Here is a 26089-nt window from a genome sequence, read left to right as displayed (position 1 = left end):
GACTCAGACAACATTTTGGTTCAGTGCTATCTATCCTTTCTGTGAAAGTAAACATTATGACCACAATCAAATAAGACTTATACAAGTGACAAGAGACACTAAACTTGAGGACTACAGTGGATGTTGGTGTTGAGTCTTGGTTTTCTTTTGATTTTATCTTTTTGGTGACATGTCTTTTAGCTTTTCTAGGATGTCTCTGACTAGAGATTATATCTCCAAGATGTCTTTGACTAGAAAGGCAAGGATGGGGTATCGTCACCTATTTATATTTGCTGTCTGTGGATTGTCTCTTAGTAATGCTATGACTTGTCCAAGGATATGAGGACACTGTGAGTCTAGTGTGAACTGGGGCATTCCTTGTTTGTGATTGTCTTATCTCCATGCAAACAGGTACAATGACTTTCTAGGTCGAACATATGCCTCGATTGTCATAACCTATTTTGCCATAATAAAGCTCAATGATGATAACGCATAAGAAGCTCTTTCACTTTCATATCTTCTGTCTTTCATCCCCCCTTTTCTTGATTGCCTTCCATCATCCTTCTCGAGTCCGCGTAGCCTGCTATCACATGACTGAGTACAATGACACACCAAAAACATTTGCATTTCATGTAGTTGCACCTGCATTACCACATATCAGCATTTCATACATACATATAGATATCACAATTGCATCACATCCTGCACACAACTTGTTAGCACAATTTACATTTGCATTATCATATTCATCTACATTACATACATTCACATTTGCATCATACATAACATTATAAAACATAAAAGACCAAAAATATTGCATTACATACATATTTGCATCCATAGCATAAAACATACATCATAAAACATCTCATCACATAGGTACACATGCATATAGCTGCCGCAAAGATGAATCATCTCATATATATATATAAAGTGTCATGGTACAATGATGTCAAAATCATATGGCTACAAGCAACTGCAGGTGTCTACAATGCAAAAATGATACAAAACTGATACATAGGGAGCCCTCTAAGGCTATGATGAACTCCCTCCCTCGGAGCCGCCTGGCCTTGGTGGAATCTGAGCCCCTGAAGGACCCACCCCAGGATCATCCCTCCTGTCTCCTCTATCTGGTGGTGGTGGAGGACCCATAACCCCACCACTCGATGCCTATCTCCTCTGGCTCCCTCCCATAGCTGTCGTTGTATGCGACGGTCTATGGAAGCTCCTCACCTGCTGATCTGCTGGCACTACACCATAGTAGAGGTCTCTCCAGTAGGCTATCTACTCTCCTGCCCATAGGACATAAGCATATCCTGCCCCTGTATCCTCAGCCGCTTGTCTCCCTGGCCTCAGTGCTGTCTCAGCCTCTATGTAGCACTGGATAGCCTGATCCCGCTCTCGCTCAGTATCCCTGAGCCTCGTCCTGAGCTGATCCCTCTCCCTCTCTAGATCCTGAATCTCATCTGCCTGGCCCTGGCAGATCTCCCTCAGATCTAGTAGCTCAGCCTCCACTGGGTCAACCCCCTCTGCCTCTGCCCTGGCCTGTGGCTCATCCTCTGCGAGTGCCTGCCCCTGTGCCTGTACTGGTACCTGTCTCTGTCCCTATCCCTGTATCTGCACCTGCCTGGGACCCTGTGCTGCTGCCACCTATAAGGGCAGTCCACCGCGACCCCTCACCACCCGAGCCTGCCTCTCCTCTCCACCATCCCTCCGAGGTGCAACTCGCCTCTCTCCAACTACTCCTCTCCTCCTTCGTCGGCCTCTACCCCCATCGCCTCCACCATCATCTTCGTCACCACCACCATCTCCCTCCAGTGCCTCTCCTGGATCTGTTAATCGGGGGAATGGATGCTCTGCCCAATATGCTGTATACTCAGCATCCATCCCAGTGTCGTTGATCTCGGACCACATGTCCCAAGGTAGAGGCATCATCTCCACCAGCTGAGTCACTGCCTGATCATATGACAGTAGCGTCCCAAACTGTGCCTGATCCTTGACTGTGCGGGCATACATGCCTAAGCCCCGGGGCATCCTCTGAATCCGGCCAAATTGTCGGCCAACCCTATCTACCAGCTATCTCTCTAGCACATAGGGCATCCGCCCAATCAGGTACCTGCTCCGGAAGGTGTACGATAGCTCAACTGCATCATCCTCCCACTGCTTGCAACCCAGATATGGTCGCCATATGACCTCATCAATGTCATCAATCACCCGCCGCCAATGCTCTAGCCTACCAATCCATGGCAGCAATGTGATCATATCATACAAATGTACAAAGCTGTGCCCATGACCTCTGCCCTTAAAGTGTATCGGTCGGGTAACTGGCAGATGCTCATAAGCCCATACCTGCAGCAGTGTCACTCCACAGCCCAATCCCACTGATCCATGATAAACAAACTGATGAAGCTCATAATATAGGTGCGCCAACACACATGGTCCCGAGGCATATCTAGTATGCTGTGTCACTAGTGTCTCTAGTGCTCCCCCCCAGCCCATAGCCAAACCCCATGTCGCCCTGTCCGGACACAAGAAACCACTGATAGCTCCTCCGATCACTGTCGATAATGCTAACCCTGTGGCTGTGATGGTATCCCATGCCACGTGTCCTGCCCTCATCTCCAGTCTAGGGTCCTGGAATACTCATCTCAGGGCCTCTCTGTCGCCATCGCGATCGTATGGGATCAGCTCTCCATCGATCGACACCCGCAGAATCCTATATACATCCTCCATGGTGACAGTCATCTCACCCATCAACAAATGGAAAGTACACGTCTCTCAGTGCCATCTCTCAGCAAGCACAGTCAACAAACCCATGTTTGCCCGAAACTCGGGCACATACAGTACTTGTCTCAGACCCATCTCCTCGATGGCGGCTCGATCCTCGAACGACAACTTCGGTCGCAATCTCTGTGTGGATGGGAATCTCTCCCGTGACTCCAGCATAGGCAAATACTCTTGCAGTCAAGCAACTCAATCATGTTAGTTATAGTGGCATTCACTGTTTATCACAAAATGCTACTCGCTATCTAAATGCATCTAGCTATCTACCCTAGTGACACTCACTGTTCATCACAAAGTGTTGCTTCTATCCTAGTGGTACTCCTTGTTCATCACAAAGTACTACGTGTGTGACACTCCCTGTTCATCACAAAGTGCTACTCATATTTCAGTACTCCCTGCTCATCACAAAGTACTCTATCTTGGTACTCACTATTCATCACAAAGTGCCTTAATCTATCCTAGTCTTTCTAGAGGACCTGCTTGAGTGTATCCTCTCAGCAGCTTATCCAATCGATAGCGTATGTTCATCACAGAACTGCCGATTTGACCTAGAAGATGCAAATTCATACTTTTTCAACGCAAACATGCTTACATGACATAAACACGCTTTAGGACTGCACAGACGTGCCTGCCCGACATAGACGTGCCTATGCTCTGCACAGACATGCCTGAGAGACACAGATGTGCCTTCTTGGCACAAACGTGCCTATCCATCACAGACGCGGCCACAATTGACACAGACGTAGGTCCAGACATAGACGTGCCTGGCACAAACACAGACGCGCCTAGTGAACACAGACGCGCCTAGTGAACACAGACGCGCCTAGCACCAACGCAGACGCGCTTCAACATTTTTTGACATTTTTGGGACCCTAGTCTAAGCACATTTATTATCCTATTCGGCATGCATTAATGATAAAATTAAATGCGTCAAAGTACAAGGAGGTTTGGTGGTACTTACCGGCTCTCCTGCCTCTGCTGGCCTCTGGAATCGACGAACGTGGTCAAATCTGTGAGTGAAGGCCATCGCTGCTGATTGCTGCTGCTCAATCTTTGCTCTGCAATATGCTCTCGTGGATGTGTAGATGACAATGAGGATGTATTTTCCCCCGTGGTCTATCTTATAGCCTACCCTAGCCCTCGCCTCCCGAGTCAGTCTTCATTATCCCGTGACTCTGTCACTTTATCCGGTCAGTCCATTCTATCCCGTCTTTCTTATCAAGAGATTGTCTGCAACCTTTCCAAACATTTTCATCCAATCTCTCGAGGGGGCATATCATTCCCATCCTGGGGCAACTCTGTATCAGTCCATCTTATCTTCTTTGAAACAACGCGCCAAGCCGCATTGTCTCAAAGAGGGGCAAAATGTAGACACCCAAAATTGTCTTGTCTAATTAAATAAATATTTTATTTATTTAATTATCTAAGCTTAATTCTTCTATTAATTAAATAAATCTTTATTTATTTAATTAATTCATTTATCCTCTTCTAGCCTTATTTCTCATTTAAATAAATACATTTATTTATTTAAATTATCCTTTTCCTAAATTAGATAAATATTTTATTTATTTAATTGATCCGACTTCTTCTATTAATTAAATAAATCTTTATTTATTTAATTCATTCATTAACCTTTTCTACCCATGACACATGTCATTCATCTCTTAATTCATACACTACCTACCCCTTTCATTATTTTATTATTTCTTTTACCTACCCTCTAATCATAGCCGACCTCCTTTTACACCTCTCAATCTTATCCCTCCATTTCATATAGTGTCTTCTATATAAGGAGATGCTTTCTTCATTATCAAACACTAACTATTTGATCATTTTGATGACACTATGATCCTACTTGCAACCACATTCCGTTCTTTGTTGAGCTCTTGTGCATATAAAATCTGAGAGCAAATATATCAAGAAAGATCAATGGAGATAGGAAGAATGGAGATCAAAACCCTATTGGACATGTGATGGTATAATCTTTGTGATTTCATGTGATTTGCATTGTCTTAGGTAATCTTCATATGTTATGGTGGATCTTTGTTGATTGTTAGGCTAGGGTTTTGTGGTTGAATCCATTTAGCCTTTCAATATTGTTGTTATTGTTATCCATTTTCACCATATACACATATAGTGAATTGAGTTGGCCCAAGCATACTAGGCATTGAAGTCTAGAAAATCCTACAATGAGGCCTAGATAAGAATGAATTTGCATAAAGGTGCAATTTTGTGACACTACAAGTAGTATCGCTAGTGTAATGTTAGGAACCACATTCTACAAAACCACATTATTAGTTGAATTTAAAAATCTACTGGTATTCTTAGTAGCTATATCTACTTACTAATTAGGAGGTAGAACTGGGGTGTCATGTTCAAATATTCAAATTGTGTAAGGTAGGTAATGACAAATTCTTTCAATAATATTTGATAGGAAATTAACACTACTCATTGAGAATTTGGAAAATAGTGGATTGAATAATTGATTCCAACATAATGAACAACACAAAAATTAGAGTCCTCTAGCTCATGATGTGAGATGATTGGTAAAACATAAGAAATTAGGGTTTTAAGAGAAATTACCTTTATCATTTGTCTTATTTATACTTTTTGTTTTAATATGCAAAAGGGTCTACCAAGAGGGAAAAATGTCATGTAGAAAACTAGATCAGCCCACTAGGATGGAGATTCGGAGGTGAACCGTTGAGGAGGATCTAATAGATGAGGTGGGCTAACTAACCTTGCTTTGTGTGATTGTTTTTGTTTTTGATTTGTTCATTTGCATGTAACCCGATGTGGCCAAGTGGAGCTACCCAGATAGACTGCCATGGTGCCATCAGGGTGCCATGGTTCCTGTTGGCACCATGGTTCCATAGGGGCACCATGGTCCCCTATGTTGAATGCGAAGGAGCAAAGAATGAAATAGAGTGTGCATGAAAAGACGTGCAAGAGATAGGAATAAAAAAATATTGCACAATGGAAGAGGTAGATAGAGTTTGTCTTCATACAAAAGGTGGAATTAGAATCATTGAAGAAGAATTTCAAGAATTAAAAAAATAGTTAAAAAATAGAGAGAAGAAATGAGTTAGAAGATGAACCGTTGTAAAGTAAGACAAAGCAACATTGAAACAGAGTATTCTATTGGATCATTATTCAAAATGTCAATAAGATATAAAAGTAACATGGATATCTATTATCAACACATGAACCTAAACTCAGTGTTTAGAACATAGGTCATCATACAAGATAATAGTGCTTTAGAAGAAAGGCTTCATGAAACAATAACATGATGAAGAAATGCCAACTCATAAGCCCAGTAAAGATGGCAAAGACACCAAGTACAGTCAGATCATATCCAAATTCATGGACTTAGTTATGAATAAATTTGGACAGTACAAGTAAGACAACATACATAGCATGCTTGTTAGTCCTAGAAATGATAGTGACAATTATAGGCATTAATAGTTGTCACAATTAAAATCGAAAGTGCAGACTTGAAGAGCTGCCAATCATGAGATATATGGCAGCCATAAGACTATAGAAAAATGGAAATATTTATGAAGACATTGATTACTCTATGCCACATGATGACTAGGGAAGGGATTGAACGCATTTGAGAAAATAACGAAGGCATCTTCTTGAAAGCTTTGGAGATGATTAAGGGGTTAAGTTAGCACAATAACCCAAAAACATTTTTAAGAGAATGAAGACTATTTGTAAGCATATGACGGAGAAATGGCTATATTCAAGTTGATTTGGTTGGAGAAATAAATATGTCAAAATGGGCATTCAATGCAATAACCTCTTTTGTTCTTTCAAAGAGGGAATGATGCCCTTATTTTCATATAGAATTAATTGAACGTAGAGCGAGATGTAGGGGCTTGAGGATAGCATATTACAAAGACCTTTTCATGTATCCAATTATTGTGTAAAACAAATAAGGACAGCTCATCATTTCGACATCTTGTTGAATCTTCTTAGGAGTAACAAAAGATTGATCTTCAAAGCACCCTGAAAGTGAATTGAACTGGTTATAGGTTATTGAAGGAATTAAATTCCTCAAGTGTACACCTAGAAAGAGGCAAGGAAAAGGTACTGTATAAGGGCATTCTTCACAATATCTTAGGAAGGTTTTTTTTATGTTTATGAGTAGTTATTTATGGGTTTTAGCATAACCAACATGGTAACTATATTCCATGAAGAAATAGAACAATTTTTCAGACTTGTGCTAAGATTATGTACTTTTGGATCAACAAAAGCCAATCATTTTACCTCGTTCAAGACTGCAATATTGTGTAGAATGGTGAATTATGGACCCTATTTTGTGATGAAATTGTTTGCTCCTAAACTTGTAGAATCATCAAACTCTTGATTGCCATTCTCTCCTTCCCCTTCCTATACATGTTTGATCACTTTGGTTGAATCCCCTTCACGCATTCTTAGTTTCAGATTCTTAAATGACTTACTTTAATTCATATCCTTCTAGTATATTTATATCTTTTAGTGCATTTCTAAAGACCTCTTGACCGTTCTTATGTTCTTGCTTGCTAGCTTTTAACCCATTTTGTGTTAAACATCTTTGCATGTGGTTGTTTTTTGTAGCAGAATGATATACACTTGTATTTGATATGAGTAATCCATTTTAAAAATATTAAACATACCTACCATAGTACCTATAGAAGCAGTGCAGTTGCAGTCCATCATCATAAGCCCAAGTTGAGTTTCATTAAGAAAATTTTTATCATTATTCACATCTTCCAAATCCAGTTCAATGGCCTTCCTAGCCACACTTCCAATAGTAGTGTTATAAGAAACAATAGTACCCATGTTCATGGTTGCAGGTTTAACTTCATTTTGTTCAAAGCAAAGGGAGAGAAATACCAAAAGGGGTGCACCACCCAACAACAAAAATGATAATAAACTGAGAATCATAAGGAGAGAACGTTTACATTTATCCATTTCTGTCAATCCAAAATCTATGATTATTTTTGTTTAATATGTGGACATCAAAAGCCAATTCAATTAATGCTTTGAAGTAATGAGGTTCCCCAACATAATATCTACCATACTTAAACATTTAAAATCTGTCCTTGAAGTTGTACAATTAGTATTTGAAATCAATTAATTCATCTTGACTTACAATGTTACATGTTATATATTTAAATAACGTAGAATCATGTGAAACCCATGTAAAATATAATTTCACCATAATTGGTACCCATTAATTAATAAATATTGAAATCAATGAAAGGAACATATTGGAAACGGTGATCATTTACACATATATACTTAGTGCTATTATTACTTTAGTACATCAGACTATATGTTCAAGGAAAAAAAATATGAATGGCATGAGATTATTACAAGAGAAAGCTTAAGTCCTACTTAAGAAGAATTAGCCTTGTTTTCGAGGACTTTCCAAATAAGTTTGACATCAAAATCTGTTGTGGTGTTAACTGTTACTTCGAAGTGCAGAATCTTAATTTCATTATTAGTGATGAAATTCTCACCAAGAAAAAGCCGACTGAAATCAGGCTTATTTGCAACAGCACCCACATCAGCCTTAGCCCCAATAAGAATCATTACATTTTCTCTCAAATCAAGTACTTTAAGCTGCTCGTGACCTCTCGAAATTGCTTTGCATATTATAATTGATCCATCGTCCTTCAGTTTGTTATCTCCTGCATAAAAGTTTGTCAGGAAGTCTTTTACAGCAAGGCATGCTGCCAAAAGCTGGACCTGCTTTTGAAGTGATATTATTTTCTCCAATCATAAGAAGTCTTGGAGATGGAGCTGCCTCCTTGAGGCTATCGGCAATGGCAATTACACCTTCATCCTTAAGATTCATACGGCCAAAGTAAACTTCCGTTAGACCTAGATGTCCAGAGATGATTTCCCTCGGAAGATCCCCACCTTTTGTCCCAAACATGTTATCTGTTGAATCGAGCATTTTCAACCTGCTGCCTTCGCTCAAAGGTCCTAATAAAGCTTCAACACCTCGTGTACCTAATGTCACTTGAGGAGAATTTGAAATCCTCCAGGGTAATGCATTTCTTAACAAGCACTGAAAGTGTCTTCGCTGCATCATCTCCTGACTCGTCGTCATGGAAATGCAAACTATTAATCCTTTCAACAGATGGAAGAAGCACGCAAATGGCTCCAGCAACTTGTACGGAGATATAGAAGTATCTGAATTTCAATTCTTCTAGCATTTTCTGAGATTTGAGGTTTGAAGAAGTTTTCGGCTGAAGGTTCATCAAGAAATTCTCGTTTTTGTTTCTCTTACAAATATTTTTTTGGATATTTTTCTTACCAATGCTTTTTTTGGGGTAGCATTATAACATTAGCTGAAGAAGAATGGAAGGGTTGACTTGTATAGTGTGGGTGTGATAAAGTTATAAAGAAATAAATGAGACATTAATGCCAAAATTGAAGGGAAGGGTTCCGAGTTTGATCTGCATTGGGAGTGTGAAAAGAGAGAGAAGAAGAAAGAGCAGCCTCGAAAAGGCAACGCTCGGAGGTGCCAGTAATTCTTTCTACGCAGAATTAAAACCAAATAATCATTTTCAGTTTAATTTGTCTGGTTGGGAGGATGCATTGAGGACAGGGGAATACAATGCGTCAAGAAAAAAGTAAGTATAAATCCCAATTGGTATGATTCGAAATCGTCAATTTGGGTTCAGAAGAAAGTAAGAAACCACATATATCACAAATGAGGTTTGAATTTGGAAGAGGAATTTGGGGCAAGATTTAGCAAAGAACACTAGATTTACATTAGATTGTAGAGAGAAGAATGTGTAATTGCTGGAACGGAGGACTAGGTGCAGCTGGGAAGTAGTTAGAATAAACTGAAACAATGTAAAGGTTACAAACTCGGCCCAGTGAGAAAATACTAGTGGGAAAAAGATTGAATGTGAGAAATAACATTGTAACGGATATTTGATTGAATGAAATATAGTTGTGTTATTTTAATTGAAATTGTATATCGGGGTGTTGTAATTGGGATTCATGGGGTTATTCCTAGAATCAGTTTTCTACATTTATATATATATCAATCAGCTTTTTTCATTACTTATATGATCAAGATTTTAAATGATACTTAGTATTAGTTTTCTATAGATAAGATGTTTCAAAATATGTAAGCATTATCTTTTTTCTTCTTGATTTTCTGCTACAGCTATCTCATTGGACGATTAATCATAGTTTGTGATCTGAAATATCAATGCAAACAAAATCACACATAGTAAAATCCAAAAAGCAATAGATAGTAAAATCCAAAAGCAAAGCAACCATCATTATGAATTATAAACATATAATCTATGCTACTCTTCCCTTCTTTTATGAGATTGAGGTTCCACAAAATTTTAACTATTTAGAAAGTAGATATTTGATAGTAAAATCTTTGACATATAGAATCAATAGTTGTGTACTTATTATTGGACTACTTGTTAGAAATAATGACTTTTAGCAAGCTACACATACCATAGATCCCTACAAACTATAGTGTGATCACTTTTAGAAAACTAAAATATGTTTTTTTGAAAGTTCACAATGTATTTAACAATCATTAATGACATTCTTTTATTAATTTGACGAAATAGTCTACAATTTTTTTTAGTAGGCTCTCCTCATCACTAAATATATACAACAACAAAACAAAATAAAACAAATATCACTTAAAATGACATTGCTTACCAGTATCTTTTGTCCACAAATTCATTTTAGCTATTAGATAGGGAATTGACCGTTTAGTTCAACCTCTTGAGCTAAGAGCTAAGGATTAAGGGTTAAGGGGAATACATTCCACCAAATTAGTGTGAGGAACATCCCAAACTCATCCCTTTTTCATGTGAGAGTCTTGCACTCATCAAGGCTTGATTCCTATTGGGCTCACTAAGAACATTTCAACTTCACTATCAGACCAAGGTCCCATTGACATAGATACTAATATTTTGAAAATTGAGAAAAAACAAGAAGATGAGCTTGATAAGAATAAGATGGACCTTGAGTATAAACTATTTAGATTAAATAAATGTAATCAATTAACAATAGAATCAAACAAATTTGTTTATTATTTTCACCATTTGAAATAAAACATAGATTTTAAAAAATATTTAGTGTTGCTTTAGGTTTTGATTCAAACTTTTAAAGTGTGACTATTTTTATCTATTCTTTTTTAATAAGTAAAAAATTATCTTCTAATTATCATAATATATGCTTTGATACAGAAAACCCAATCACACAATAATGTTAATAATGTTAAATTAACATAAAAAAATTATTGATTCAGCCTTCTTAGATTAAAGAGCACCAATCAATGCATTTGAATATATGCATTCGCAAATATTTAAAACTAAGAGAGTTTATTGAATAAAAATATGGACATATTAACTATTGATCTAAACCCATATTGAGTGGAGTAGTCAAGGGAAATAATAGTATCAAGTAAAACCCATGAGTTCCTAGATTAAAGAATACCAATCAATACATATGAACCAATAATTTAGTGGTTAATAGTAAGCTTAAATTAAAGAATACTAATAAATAAAAGCATGGACACATTAACTAAATGAATATCAAAGATGTTAATCAATAATTTTTGATAGAAAATAGTTTAGTTGATACTAGTAATTTCAAATAATACCAGCGTTGGAGAAAAATAGTATCATTCGAGATGTATATTCACAAAACAAGTGAAAGAAAACTCATACTAATCCTTTTTCTAAAATATCTTCAACTTATGACCTAGAATAAAATGAAGTCAAGTAGGATAAGAAAATACCAATATGAGGTAAGACCCATTAATACTTAAATTAAACAATATAAATCAATACATCTCAATCAGTAAAATTCGTAAAAGAAAATAATTTCAAATATCAGTTTTGGAAAAAACATAATAGCATTTGATATGTATCTTCAAAAAACAATTGAAAGAAAACATACACTAGCCCCACCCATAAATATTGTCAACCTAAACTTCACAAAACAATCAAAAGGAAGCATAGACTAGCAATTCATGACTTCAAATAGCATTAAGCCTAAGAAACAAAAAAAAAACAGTCAAATAAAACCCAAAATTATTAGATTAATATTACCAATAAATACATCTGAATATATGTATGTACCTTTACTAAAACACAAATATTAATCAATAAAAACATGAACAAATTAACTAAAATAATATAAAAAGATTAATCAATAACATTGTGATATGGCACATAAGGGATTCGGATGACGATGCAGATGATTTTTTTTGGGGGTCCAGAGTATATCTCTACCTCTATTTATGAGATGTTTGGTTCCCTTTATTTTTTGGTCGTGTACATGGTTGTGGGTTCCTTCTGCTGTGTCTGGCTCTATCTAGCTGTGGACGTGGTTGTCCCTATGGTGAATGGAACTGCTGGTGTGGCAGTCATTTTTCCTTCTATGATTCCTAGGTTTCTTTGCTCTATGTCTTTGCAAAGGTTGTTTCCATGAGTTCAGCTGACGTTGTTGCTATGGAAGGTTTTGGTGAATTTTTCTTTTACTGGCTTTTATGGTTGCTATCTTTTTATTCAGTTCTTGGTGGTTCATTGGTTGTTGTGGTCATTTAGGTTCTTATTGATTGGTGTATTGTTGTTGGAACCATTTCAAGGATGATCTTTCTGACATTGTTTGGGTTGGATTTTGTTCTTATGGGTGTGTGTTTTCTTATCTTAGGACTTTGTAGGTGGCAATTATGCTAGGTTTTGGTTTTTGTTTGGAAGGTTTGGTCTGTGTTTGGAGTATTTGAGTCTTTCTATGTGATTGTTGGGGCTTGTCTCTCAGTCTATTGGTAATTTGCACTACTCTTGTGGAGTGGGTGGTTGGCCTTGTGGGAGAGGTTGAAAGTGGCTTTGTGAAGGCTTATGTTCTCTTTGGCTTCTTATAGGTGGAGTTAGATCATGTGAAACACTTCTTCGGAGTTTTGCGGAAGTGGGTTGGAGTTGCCAATTGGAGGCCTTTGTTGATTGTTGCAGCTAGTTCTTTTATGATTAGCTTATGTTTGTATGGTTGTGGGTTGGCTGATAGTTACTTGAGTGACATTTTGTTGCATCTTTGTTCTATGTAGTGGGTTTCAGATTCTTGTAAATTCCAAGGGTTCTAGGTCCCTTCAAAAAATGTTGTGCAGGGTTTCAAAACCTATTTTTCTCTTAATAAAAAATGATTCCAACATAAAAGATGAGCCTAGTTGATAATAGTAGTTTTAAATTATATCAATTTTGGAAACAAATAGTAGTGTTTGAAATGTATCTTCACAAAATAAATACATAAAATCATAGTGGACTTGATATTAGTAATTTTAAATTATATTAGCATTGAAAAGAAAAAATAGCATTTGAGATGTATCTTCACAAAACGATTGAAAGAAAACATATCTTTGTCTTTTTCTAAAAATGTTGTCAACTAATGACATACAAGAGCATAAGTCCAATAGAAAATGCACATTCTAGCACCAAATAAAGCCCATAAATTCCTAGATTATAGAATACCAATCAATACATCAGAGTCAAATACCAATATCAGCAAAAATTCTAAGAGCAATTGAGAGCAATTATCTAGCATTTGACACGCATCTTCAAAAAACATTTGAAAAAAAACATACAATATTCTCTTTCCTAAAATATTGTCAACTTATGACCTAAAACAATATTATGTCCCACAGGAAAATACCACTTTGAAATAAAACCCAACATTATTAAAGTAAAAAATACCAATCAATAGAAACATGAACATATTAACCACACTAACATCAAAAATACTAATCATACAAAATAATTGAAAGAAAACATACCGGAAAGACATACACTCGTCTCTTTCTTAAAATATTGTAAAATTATGACCTAAAACAACATTAATTCTAGCACATTAGTAAAATACTAATATCAAATAAACCTTGTAAGTTTCTAGATTAAAGAATACCAATCAATAGATCTGAATCAATAACAGTTTTGAAGAAACCCCAAGTAGCATTTGATGTATCTTCAGAAAACAACTAGAAAAAAACTAAAAGAAAACATGCACTATTCCCTTTCCTAAAATATTGTCAACTTAAAACTAAAACAACATCAAGTCCAATAGAGCAGAAAAATACCAATACCAAGTCCAATAGAGCAAGAAAATACCAATTACAAGTCCAACAGAACATGAAAATACCAATACCAAATAAAACCCAACATTCTTAAATTAAATAATAACAATCATTATGTCTGAATATATGTCTATACCATTATTAAAACCTAAAATAAAACATAAACACATTAACTAAATTTATATAAAAAATATTAATCAATAATATTTTTTGATAGAAAATATCAGAACAATTGATATTTAATAATTTCAAATTATATAAAAAAAGAAATGAAAAGTAGCATTTCAGATTTATCTGCTCAAAACAATCCAAACCCTAATCAGCTTATCACCTAAATCAGGATAATTCCAGTATCAAATAAAACCCATAACTTCTTGAAGCACAGAAACTCATTATAAAACTCATTATAAAGTTACTTGACAACAAAGCGTAAGTACCATGTTTTCAACCTTCACACCTGACTTCTTCCTGAACTTCAGGCCAGCCTTCTTCCTCAAACGCCCATTTTGTATGTTAAATATGCCTGATTTCTTCCTCCTCTTCAGGAGTCAAGTCATTTTGTATGTTAAATATCTCTCTGACCTCTTCTGCGCTTTTATCCTTAATCCTGTCTGCTACAGTTTGGCATATTAAATCTTGAAGATTGTGTATAACCAGGTACTGGGTGGCCATGATGAGATTAAAAAGGGTTGGTTGATCAAGGTCCTTCACGAACTCCTGATCCCATATCTTCACATCCTTCTCCGAGATGGTGTTGGCGGCATTAACATGATATGCGCAGTACTCGACCACCTTCGCCATTATTTCACTGGAAATGTTGTTCAAAGGCACGGTGCCGTCCGTGCCGGTGTCACTCAGAGCGTTCTTTAACATCTGCGACTGCATGGCTACCGCATACTCTACCTCAAAAATAGTGTCATCCGAACTCTTCAATCTCACCTTACATTCCTTCGCCATGGCTGCAGTGGGATCCTCCGCCATGCCTGTCTCGAAGGGAATGTTACAGAAGGGATTGACAAAAAAAGGTTGGGGAAACTCGCTATGTAATTTGGTATAAATAGGGGATATTTTTGTTTATGCTGTTGGGGAAACTCGCTATGTAATTTGGTATATATAGGGTATTTTTTGTTTATGCTGTTTAGGGATTAGTTTTTTCATTTGGGAGGTGGTTGTTAAGTTTTAGGTTTTGATATTTATTATTTGATATTGGTGAAGTTTAGAGGTATAATTATTGATAATAATAGGTGAGGTGTAATAGTGTGTTTTATCTTGTCTTGCCATGTAGTCTATAAAAGCTTGGATATTAGTTAGTTGGTTAAGTTTTTGGGGTTTTTTCATGTTGATCACTTATGCTTTCATTATGGATAGTAAGAGGTGAGGTGTAATAAAATGATTTATGTTGTTTCGGGAGGTGGTTATGTTTTAGCGTTTTTTTCATGTTGACCTGTTATGCTTTGATTACCCATAGTAAAAGGTGAGGAGCGTGATTTATGTTGTCTTGAGAGGTGTTATGTTTTAGGTTTTTTTTAGGTGTTGACCATTTATGCTTTTATTATTTGATGTTGGTAAGCTTAGAAGTGTAATTAGAGATAGTAAGAGGTGAGGTGTAATAGTATGATTTATGTTCTTTTGTGAATTAGTTTTCTTGGAAGGTGATTTTTAATTAGTAATATACTTTATAAATATATTATTAACTAAGATTTTAATTTTATGTAATGTAGTTACCTTAAATTTTTATATGAATTTTATTTTTTGTATGTATCCAAACTTTATTTTGAGTAAATATAAATATAGTTTTATTTGTTATTCTTTTGGACATCCATTTTTTTATTTTATTTACTTAAGCTTTATTTTATAGTTAGTTTCTTTAGGTGAACATTCAATAGTAGATATATTTGAGTGAGAGGTGTGGGTGGTTGTGGCAATAGAAGATATATAGGGTGGTTGTTGGAGGAGAGGTGTGGGTGTCAGAGTTTGATGTTTCCAAATACTAATTTAATACAATAGAGAAGCATATCTTTGGGTCCACTTGAAAAATTAGACCAATTTAGGCTTATTGAGTAACTTCTCACTCAATCTCCCTAGCTAAGAAGGTCGAAGACCAAGAATAAGAAAATAAAGCACTCTTAGAGAGGTTGGAGCAACTAGCAACAAAACTAGTTGAAGTTGAAGTTAAGACTGAAGAAGTCCATGATAAGGTTGGAGATAAGGGAAAAATGGTAGCAATAGAAGATGAGGTCCCCATACCTGACCCAGTTCTTGAGAAAGAACCATTCTTGAAGGCTTTGAGAGCCATGAGTGGTAAAACCTTAGAGGTAGTGGCTCTTTTCAGTGGAAAGATGGATCCAGATGCTCTCATAGAATGGATTGAAGGCATAGAAAATCATTTTGAATGTCATGGAATAACTGAAGCCCAAAAAGTTAAATTAGCAAAATCAAGGTTGAGAGGGGAAGCCTTAACTTGGTGGAAGTTCATCTAAGAGGAAAGAGTGAAAGAAGGTAAGCAACCAATAGCCACCTGGAAAGCAATGGTATCCAATATTAGAGAAACCTATCTTCCTAAAGACTATGAGATCCAACTACATAGGAAAAGACAAAACTTGAGACAAAAAGACTTAGATGTCAGTGGCTACACTGAGGAGTTTCAAAAACTATGCATGAGATCCAAAGTAGTAGAGGATGAGAGCATAAAAGTAGCAAGGTATTTGAATGGACTACAATCGAACATATAGGAAGAGATGAGTTTGTTATGTCCACAAATAGTTCACAAGTGTTATTAACTAGCACTTAAAGTGGAAGAGAAGAATAAGAAAAAGAAAGAACAAAACAACAAAGGCAGCAGTAGGGGTAGAGATGGTAGTGACCATAGAAGAAGTTTTGGTGGAAGAGGATATCAAAGGTCCCAAGGAGAATCCAAACTTATTGAGAAAAGTGGGGATTAATATAGCAAGAGAATCTATAGAGGAAGGGGATCTAGCAACCCAGATAGAGGTAGATCTAGTTGACCAGGAAGAGGGTCCTACTTCTCCACCATGAAATGCTACAACTATCTGAAGTTGGGACACCCTACCTACAGATGTCCAGATAAACCCACTTCATCACAAGGAGGTGAAAGAAAAGTCAATTATGTGCAAGAAAGTGCAGCAAGCAACAAAGCTCATGAAGTGAGCTTAACATCAGAAGATGGTGAGAGTTTGATGATGAGAAGAGTCTTGATAAAGGTTCCAATCAAGCAGTAACCTATTCAAAGAAAGTCATTGTTTAGAATTAATTACAAGATCATGGGAAAGGTATGCAAGGTGGTCACTGATTCAAGATCCACAAATAACATAGTTTCAGAAGAAGTAGTGAGGAAACTCAAACTAGAAATATTCCTTTTCACACATCCCTATAGAGTCACATGGTTGAATAGTGAGCAACATGTTCTAGTCAATGAACAAGCATGGGTAGAATTTACTATAGGAGGGTATCAAGATAAGATCTTATGTGATATTCTTCCAATGGATGCTTGCCATCTACTTCTTGGTAGACCTTGGCAATTTGATAGGAAAGCCATACACAATGATGAAAAGAACTCCTACTCATTTCAAAAAGATGGTGTTACATACAAAATTCAGTCTATAAATGAAGAGAAAGAGGGTAGCAGTTCAAAGAATCAAAATATTTTAATAGTGAATAAGAAAGAGTTTATTAACACACTTGAAGAGGCTAAAGGAGTGGGATTTTCACTCATAGTGGCACCCAAGGAAGAAAATAAGGTGAAGAAGGTTGAAATACCACAAGAAGTGCAGCAAATACTTGATAACTTTAAATAAATTATAAGGGATGGAACGCCTGCAAGCTTACCAACTCCTAGAGCCATTAGCCATCAGATAGAATTCATACCAAGAGCCTCTTTATAAAACAAAGAAGCCTATAAGATGACACATGAGGAGAACAAAGAAGTGGCAAGACAAGTGCAAGAACTCCTAGATCAAAATCTAATAAGAAAAAGTATAAGTCCTTATGCAGTACCTATTGTTTTAGCACCTAAGAAAGGAGGTACATGGAGATTATGCATAGATTCTAGAGCCATTAATAGAATCACTATTAGGTATAGATTTAATATTCCAAGGATTGAGGATTTGATGAATTGTTTGGGAGGTGCAAAGTATTTCACAAAAATTGATCTCAAGAGTGGTTATCACCATATCAGGATAAAAGAAGGTGATGAATGGAAAACAACTTTCAAAACAAATGAGGGTCTTTATGAGTGGCTAGTTATGCCATTTGGTCTTTCTAATTCCCCAAGTACATTCATGACACTCATGAATGAAGTGTTTCATGATTTCATAAGTAAATTTGTAGTGGTATAATTAGACGACATACTAATATTCAGTAAAGCTAAACAAGAGCATTTGAAGCATCTTGAAATTGTTTTGAACAAATTATATGATGAATAGCTAACAATCAATTTGGAAAAGTTTGATTTTATGAAATAGGAATTAGTTTATCTTGTCTTTGTGATCTCAAGTGGAGATTTGAAAATGGATAAAACCAAGGTGGAAGCCATCAAGAATTAGCCTACACCCAAATCAGGAAGTGATGTCCAAAGTTTTCATGGCTTAGCACAGTTCTACAGGAAGTTCATCAGAGGGTTTAGTGAGATTTGTGCACCAATGCTTGATACTATACAAGGTGGAGCTAAGGTAAAGTTTCAGTGCTTCCTAGTTTTGACAAGTTAATTACTATTGAATGTGATGCCAGTAATATTATAGTAGGTGCAGTGTTGAGTCGGAATAATAGACCTCTAGCTTTCTTTAGTGAATTGTTGAATGATGCTAAAAAGAACTCTTCCTATGATTCAGAACTCTATGCTTTAGTTAAAGCACTTAGAAAGTGGAGACACTATTTTTTTCCAAAGGAGTTTGTTGTTTATACAAATAATTAGGCTTTGAGTTTCTTGAATTCACAAGATAAGTTAAATCATAGGCATGTTAAATGGGTTGAGTACTTACAATCATACCTTTTTAGTCTTAAGCACAAGAAAGGACAATGCAATAGAGTAGCAGATTCTTTGAGTAGAAGGCTTCTAACAGTGTAGGAAGTACAGGTTCAAAGTATTGGTATAGAATGTTTCAAAGAAATGTATCCTGATGATGAAGATTTTGTAGCCATCTATAAGGTTTGCCAAGCATTTGATAATTCTTTTCATAGTGAATATGCTGATTATACTTTACAAAATGGTTTCTTATTTAAAGGTGGGTAGGCATGTGTTCCTAAAGGCTCAATGAGGGAGAATTGGATTCAAGAAAAGCCCAATGGGTGTTTGAGTGGACATTTTGGTCTCAACAAGATATTGGAGTTGGTGCAACATTTCTATTATTGGCCTAAAATGCAGCGAGATGTTAGAAGGTATGCGGAGTAATGTATGGTTTGCCATAAAGAAAAAGGTAATACTTCTAATCCTGGTCTTTATCAGCCTCTTCCAATTCCTACAAGGCCTTGGGAGTGTGTTAGCATGGATTTTGTGTTAGGCTTACCTAAGACTCGAGTTGGTTTTGATAGCATCTTTATGATTATGGATAGCTTTAGTAAAATGACACACTTTATTCCTTGCAAAACTACACATGATGCTAGTCATATAGCCTATTTTTTTGTCAAGGAAGTGATTAGAATCCATGGTTTACCTTCCAACATTGTTTCTAATAGAGATGTTAAGTTTCTTGGCCATTTTTGGAAGACATTGTGGAAAAGATTGGGTACTAATCTTTCTTTTGGTTCAACTTATCACCCACAGACTGATGGCCAAACTGAGGTGGTCAATAGGACTCTTGGAAACCTCTTAAGGTGTTTGACAAAGGAATATGGCCAAAGTTGGGATCAGCTCATCCATCGGGCAGAATTTGCATACAATGATAGTGTTAACAAGTCAACTAGTAAGAGTCCCTTTGAGATTATTTATGGTATGTACCCAAGGGGTGTCGTGGAGTTAAGGGATCTTAGTAACATGTAGAAAAAGAGTGGTACATCTGATTACATGGCTCAATCAATGAAGGAAGTTCATCAGCAAGTGAGAAAGACTCTTCAAGATACCTCACAAAAAGTGAAAGCTAGAATGGATGCATCAAAGAGGGATGTTCAATTTTCAGTTGGGGACTTTGTGATGGTGCATTTAAACAAGTATAGATTGCACAAGGGAGTTCCTAGCAAGCTCCAAATGAGTTGGATAGGTCCTTGCAAGATATTGGCTAAGTATGGTTCTAATGCATATAAAATTGATTTGCCTACTGATCTTTCTTTGTCTCCTATTTTCAATGTTTTAGATTTTGTGGCATTCAAAGGTCAGATTCCTAAGGATTATGATAGATTTTCAGATGTAAACAAGTCACTTTCAGACCTTCCTTTTCCCCTCCATCCATTCCTCAAGCTAAAAAGGTGTCGAACTCAAGAGTTTACAAGAAGACTCACCATCAAGTGTACATGGAGTATCTCATCAAGTGGAAAGATAAACCACTTTCAGAAGCCAATTGCGTACATGAGTTTGATTTCTCTAATTTTGGAATTCCTTCTTCTTTTCTTCCTCAAGGAGTCACATGACTTCTTTGTCTTTGGGGGAGTATGGTGCAGGAGCACCTAGTTTTGCTTATACTCTCCATTTTTGGTATTTTTCATGCTTAAGTGTTTGTGAGTCTCGTAATAGGTTTTGAATGCTATTATAGGCTGTTTTTAGTCTTTTCTAAGTGTTTTATGTCATTTTGTGCTTGAGAGATCAAGTTTTTCTTCTTAGGGCTTTAGTTTGTCAATTTTCTGCTTCTAGGCAAAAAAGGGCTAAAAAGTTGGAAATTGCCTTACAAGACTAGAAATGGTTGGGAAAGTTTTGGAACATGTTTTATGAGTATTTTTTAATCATTCCCAAGTGTCTAGGAGGGATAGATTAGTTAGTTTGCTCAAAAATGTCATTTGGAGCAACAAAAGTTATTTTCTTGCTTGGAAAAGCTGTCATTTTTAAGACAAGATTGTAAAAGAAAACCTCCTACAGCTTCTTGTCCATACATTACCTCATAACTGAATCATGATGCTATAAATATGCCTCCCTCTTCTTTTTATAGGGTTGGTAATTGTATTTGAAGACATTCTCAATTGGAAATATAAAAAATTCTGGTTTTTAATGCTTTTTCAACTCCCTTTCTTGTGATAGTCCGTACTGGATAGTTTGCTTCCATACTGTACTTGTTGGAGATTTATTTCAATGCAAATTAAGGCATTTGATGTATTAGTTTCATTGGTTTTGTATTTAGAAGTTGATTGTACAAATTAGTTTCATTTTTGTTCTTTGACTGCCCTGTCAAGGGTTTTGGCCTCCAAAATGCATCAACTTGTCTAATACCAAGTTTGGGCTCCCATGGATGGACTTAAAAAAGTTACATTGCTCAAGTATAGTGTAAATAATGCACATTTTGGCCAGGGTTGTGAGAAATAAGTGTTTTTGAGCATGTGCTAGGCATATTGGAGATGGATTTGGCTAGCAATGTGAGTAAGACCAAACTTGTTTGTGCTCAAAGATCAATTTGAGTGAGAAAACTTGAGGCAAAGGTCTACACTAGTCTTCAAGGATTTTTGGATGTATTTGGAGCACCAAACAATGTGCTTTTCACCTTGCAAGTGTGTGTTAGTTCTAGCTGGCAGCAAGTACACTAGTTTTTGGGTCTAAACTTGCTTTGTGAACATGTTCATGCCTTGGAATATTTCTCTAGGTATTGAAAAGGTGTTTTTAAGTTACCTTATACCTTGGTGAAGGTCTCCATGCTATTCTAACCTTTGAAAGTGTAGTAAAAATAATGAAAATGTAGTAACAGTGAATAAAACAGTCAATTAATTATTTGTGTAGCAAATGTTTGTCATAATGTCATGCAGGAAAGGGATGGAGAGTTGTTTCAAATTTTGTGGTAGACGTTCTACAAGTATTTGGGGGCTTGGTGTGTAGTTTAGAAGTGACTTCCCTTTTTACTTGGATGAAACCCTCTCAAAACCCTACTTATTTGCCTAAAAATATGGACAATCATTATACCAACTTTCCAGGGGCTAAAACCATAAAAATATTTGATTTTACACCTTGTTAGCACCATCCAAGTCAGGTTTCATGATGGATATAGTCATCATTATACTATGCAAGCAAAATTCACTCAATTAGGCCTCCACAGGCTAGTAGCCCTTTAGCCCTATTTTCACTAAAAAATGGACCCGATTGTCCTAAGGGTGGGAGAACCTTAAAACCTTGTGAAAAGAAATTTAAAGACACACAACAGACCTATTCCCATCAATTTTAGACAATTAAGACATAATTTTGGAGTTTGGAGCCCTAATGGAGGACTTGAGTAACTTGAGGAAGCATGCTAGAGCAATGTTGCATAACACACAATAGGGTGGTTGTTTGAGGAGAGGTGTGGGTGTTAGATTTTGATGTTTCCAAACACTAATTTAATACAATAGAGAAGCATATTTTTGGGTCCACTTGACAAATTAGACCAATTTAGGCTTACTGAGTAACTTCTCACTCAATCTCCCTATCAGCAATGCATACAAATGAAATCTAATTATAAAAATTAGAAGTGGGCATAAGACACTTTGGGTTCATCGAAATGTAATGTGGGAAATAGGGTTCACTAGCATAATGAATACAAACTAGGAAACTAGTCCTATATTAGCTTTGATGACATTCAGATGGACAAAATCCACTAGCCTCAAGAACAAAGTGGATGTAGTGGTCCTCCATTGTTGAATTGAAGGGTGAAATATAATTGTAAGGGAGAATGAATGAATCAGTAGAAAGTAAGCTCAAATGATAGTTTTCTACTTGTGTAGGACAACAACAAACTCAAAAATCAATTCTAGAAAAGTATGCAAAATTAGAGAATATAAATAACCTATAGTTCAAATTTCATGAAAAAGTGTAGGGACTCAATTGCCGATCTCAACCCACACTCGACACGCAGTCACCTAGCTCGACCTACTCCATTTAGATTTGACTATAATGAATTATAGATTATGGATCTCTATCTGATTATTTTGCAACTCTTTATGTAGCTTCATCACCTATTCCTACACATAAAATAGAGAGGAAATTATTGTGGAGAAAGGGGTTTTCCTAAGTGAAACCTTAGTTTAGGAATTAGCTTTGAAATTAAATTGAACTGGGTCTGAAATTGAAAGTACGTTGTTAGGTAGTAGAGGCCAGAACTAAATTAAAATTCTTATACCTTCATAGGCCTTCTTCATGTTGAAGTGCTCATGAAGATTCTTGATTTTGACTTGTAGTTGACTTAGAAAGAGAAGATCATGAAGGCCATAACAAATGCATAAAAATAACACAAACTCCTAGTCTTCAGTGCCTTGATGCTTGATCCCTTGATCTTGAAATAGAATTTAGGTAGAGATTCATCTTCTAGTTGATAGAAGATAGACAAATCTCAAAATGAGGGAAGAAGCCTTGCATATATACCTATTCCAAGCATTTTGGGGTAAAAAACATAGATTAGGCTGACAAGAGAAACAATTTCTCACTAAGTCAATCCAATCATTGTGTGATTTCAATTTAGGGCCAAACTAAGGGTAGTAGGTTGCCTTAGGCACCATTATCTCTCCAAAGCTAAAAACATATACTGAATTGAGTTGGCTCAAGCATAATAGGCTTTAGACTCTAGAAATGCAAAACAGAGGCCTAGATAAGCATGTATTTGCATAATGGTGCAATTTTGTGGCACTACAAGTAGTATATTTAGTACAATTTTAGGAACCACATTCTACAAAACCACATTGTTAGTTAAAATAAAAAATCTTATCACACTATGTGGTAGAAACAAGTTGCCATGTTTGAATCTTCAAACTATGTAAGGTAAGTAAATGAAAAATTATTCCAAGAAGATTTGATATGAAACTAACACTAGTCGATGATAATTTTTAAATATAGAGGATTGAATCATGATTCAAATGTAATCAATGACAGAAAAATTAGAGTCCTCTAACCCAAGATATGAGAAGATTGGTAAAACATAAGAAATTAGGGTTTTAAGATCAATTACCTTTAAATAGTTACACATTCACTATTTATTTGTCTTATTCAAACTTTTTATTTTAATGTGCTTATGGGTCTAGAAAGAGGGGAAAATGTCATGTAGAAAACATGATCAACTCACTATGATGGAGAATGTATGGAAAACCATTGAGGAGGGTCTCCTAGTAGATGAGGTAGGTTGACTAAACTTGCTTTGTGTGATTTTTTTTGTGTTTGAGTTCTTTATTTGCATGTAACCCAAGGAGGATAAGTGGAACTACCCAAATAAGTTTCCATGGTGCCATCATTGTGCCATGGTTCCTATTGGTACGATGTTCCCATTGTGGTGTCATGGTCCCCTATGCTAAATTTGAAGGAGTAAAGAAGAAAATAACATGAGGATGAAGAGACACGTAAAAGATAAGAATAAAAAAAATTTGCACAGTGAAAGAGGTAGACAAATTTTGTCTTCATATGGAAGCTGGAATTATAGTCATTGAAGAAGATTTCAAGAATGAAAAAAACAATAAAAACACAGAGAGAAGAAATGGGTTAGAAGATGAACCATTATAAAGGTCATGATAGAAGATAACAATGCTTTAGAAGAAAGGATTGATGAAACAATAACATGCTAAAGCAATGAAAACTCATAAGAATTTTAAAGATGTCAAATACACCAAGTACAATAAGATCATATGCAAATGCATGAATGTGGTTATGAAGATATGTGGAATGTACAAGTAAGAGAACATATTTAGCATGCTTTTTATTCCAAGAAATGATAGTGATAATTATAGGCATTAATGTTGGCCATTTGGTAGAATTGATTATGTGTTGCATTAATGTTTTTTCATTGATACCAACACTAGTTGTTTGGATTCTTTATCGACACCCTTATAGTCCCTATAAGATGAGTGCTTTCAGGTTGATTTGGATCTGACATGCTTTGTTAGGCTTAGGTATAGTTTCGTTATGGAATTGGCTTTTTCATGATACTCATGCTCATATTCAGTAAGTTGGTTTTGGTCTAGTGATCAGATGCTATCCTGTTTGCTTAGAAGCTTGGTTTCTAGTTTCGGCGAGGGTTTCACCAGCAAAGCTTTTGATGAAGATCTTTGATGAAACACATAAGTGGTGTTGGTGTATCTTTTGGTGGAGTTTCAGGATGTTGTTGGTGATCATGTTTGAGACTTGGTGGATGGAGATCATTATTGTAGCGTGTGGACCTATAATGGGTCCTAGTTGATCTAGGTTATGGACCATCTTTAATGAAGCGTGTGGATTGGACCTCTTGATAATTTTTTAGGATGTCTTATGTGTTGGATATTATTTGTTTGGTCTAAGGCTGACATAATTTTTAATTATATAATTGGTTTATTAGCTGGTTGCTGACCTGATTGTTTATGCTCAAGGGTTTGTATATATAGATGTAAGATCTCATTGTAGATCATCATGGTAATATTAAAGGTCATGGTCAAGGGATGTAATGTGTGAATAATGTAGTATCATTCAGGCAGAGGATTTGTTCGATCATTAGAGATTGGATTGCATTTATGTAAGAGGATTTAGTCCTCTAGTATTGAGCTTAACCAAAACTGTACTCAAGCATAGGAGATGCTATCTTTTGTAGTTCAACACTTCTCTAGATTGTAGTCTGTATTTCTATGTAGTCGGTGAGACTCCTTTTTTGATGAGCAGTGTGCTCTAGGCTATTGGCCTTCCTACAGGAGCAGGTCCCTCAATTGTAGTTCACATACTTACTATAGAAATATTATGTAACTGTGGGTAGGCTTCTCACCATGGTTTTTCCCTTTACTGGGTTTTCCACATATAAATCTTTGTGTCATTTGGATGTTATTTATTTTGTGCTTATTGTTTATGTTTAATTGGTTTAACTACTATTCTGGTATTAATTTTTTGGGTTTTGATATGAAATTTTTAATTGCTAAAGGTTCTGGTAATCTGTGACAACTGATTCACCCCCCGTCTCAGTTGTCTTCTGGTTATTTAAACTTTCTAACAATTGGTATTAGAGCTTTGGTCTTCTCTACAAAAATCTTAATCACTTGAGGAAGATCCTATGGCATCTAAAAGTTCAAGTTCATCTAGTTCATCTGTAGCTATCTTTCATAGAGATATTCCTAGGCTTGATGGAACAAATTACACAGTATGAAAGATTTGGA

At 36.0% G+C, this 26089-nt stretch overlaps 1 protein-coding gene across 1 annotated transcript; it reads right to left on the bottom strand.

Moving 5' to 3' along the window:
- Positions 1–14386: 14386 nt before the first annotated feature.
- On the bottom strand, positions 14387–14854 carry LOC131039924 (SKP1-like protein 1A). The gene has a single exon (XM_057972768.2). The coding sequence runs from the start codon at positions 14852–14854 to the stop codon at positions 14387–14389; it is 468 nt and encodes a 155-aa protein (XP_057828751.2).
- Positions 14855–26089: the final 11235 nt, after the last annotated feature.

This window comes from Cryptomeria japonica, chromosome 7 (genome assembly GCF_030272615.1).
Source record: "Cryptomeria japonica chromosome 7, Sugi_1.0, whole genome shotgun sequence".
In the NCBI taxonomy this organism is placed as follows: domain Eukaryota; kingdom Viridiplantae; phylum Streptophyta; class Pinopsida; order Cupressales; family Cupressaceae; genus Cryptomeria; species Cryptomeria japonica.
Note: the sequence above shows the minus strand (reverse complement) of the source record. Positions and strands in the feature narration are given on the sequence as shown.

Coding starts and splice junctions, on each gene's coding strand:
- LOC131039924 (XM_057972768.2), bottom strand. CDS start 14,854: ATGGCGGAGGATCCCACTGCAGCCATGGCGAAGGAATGTAAGGTGAGA.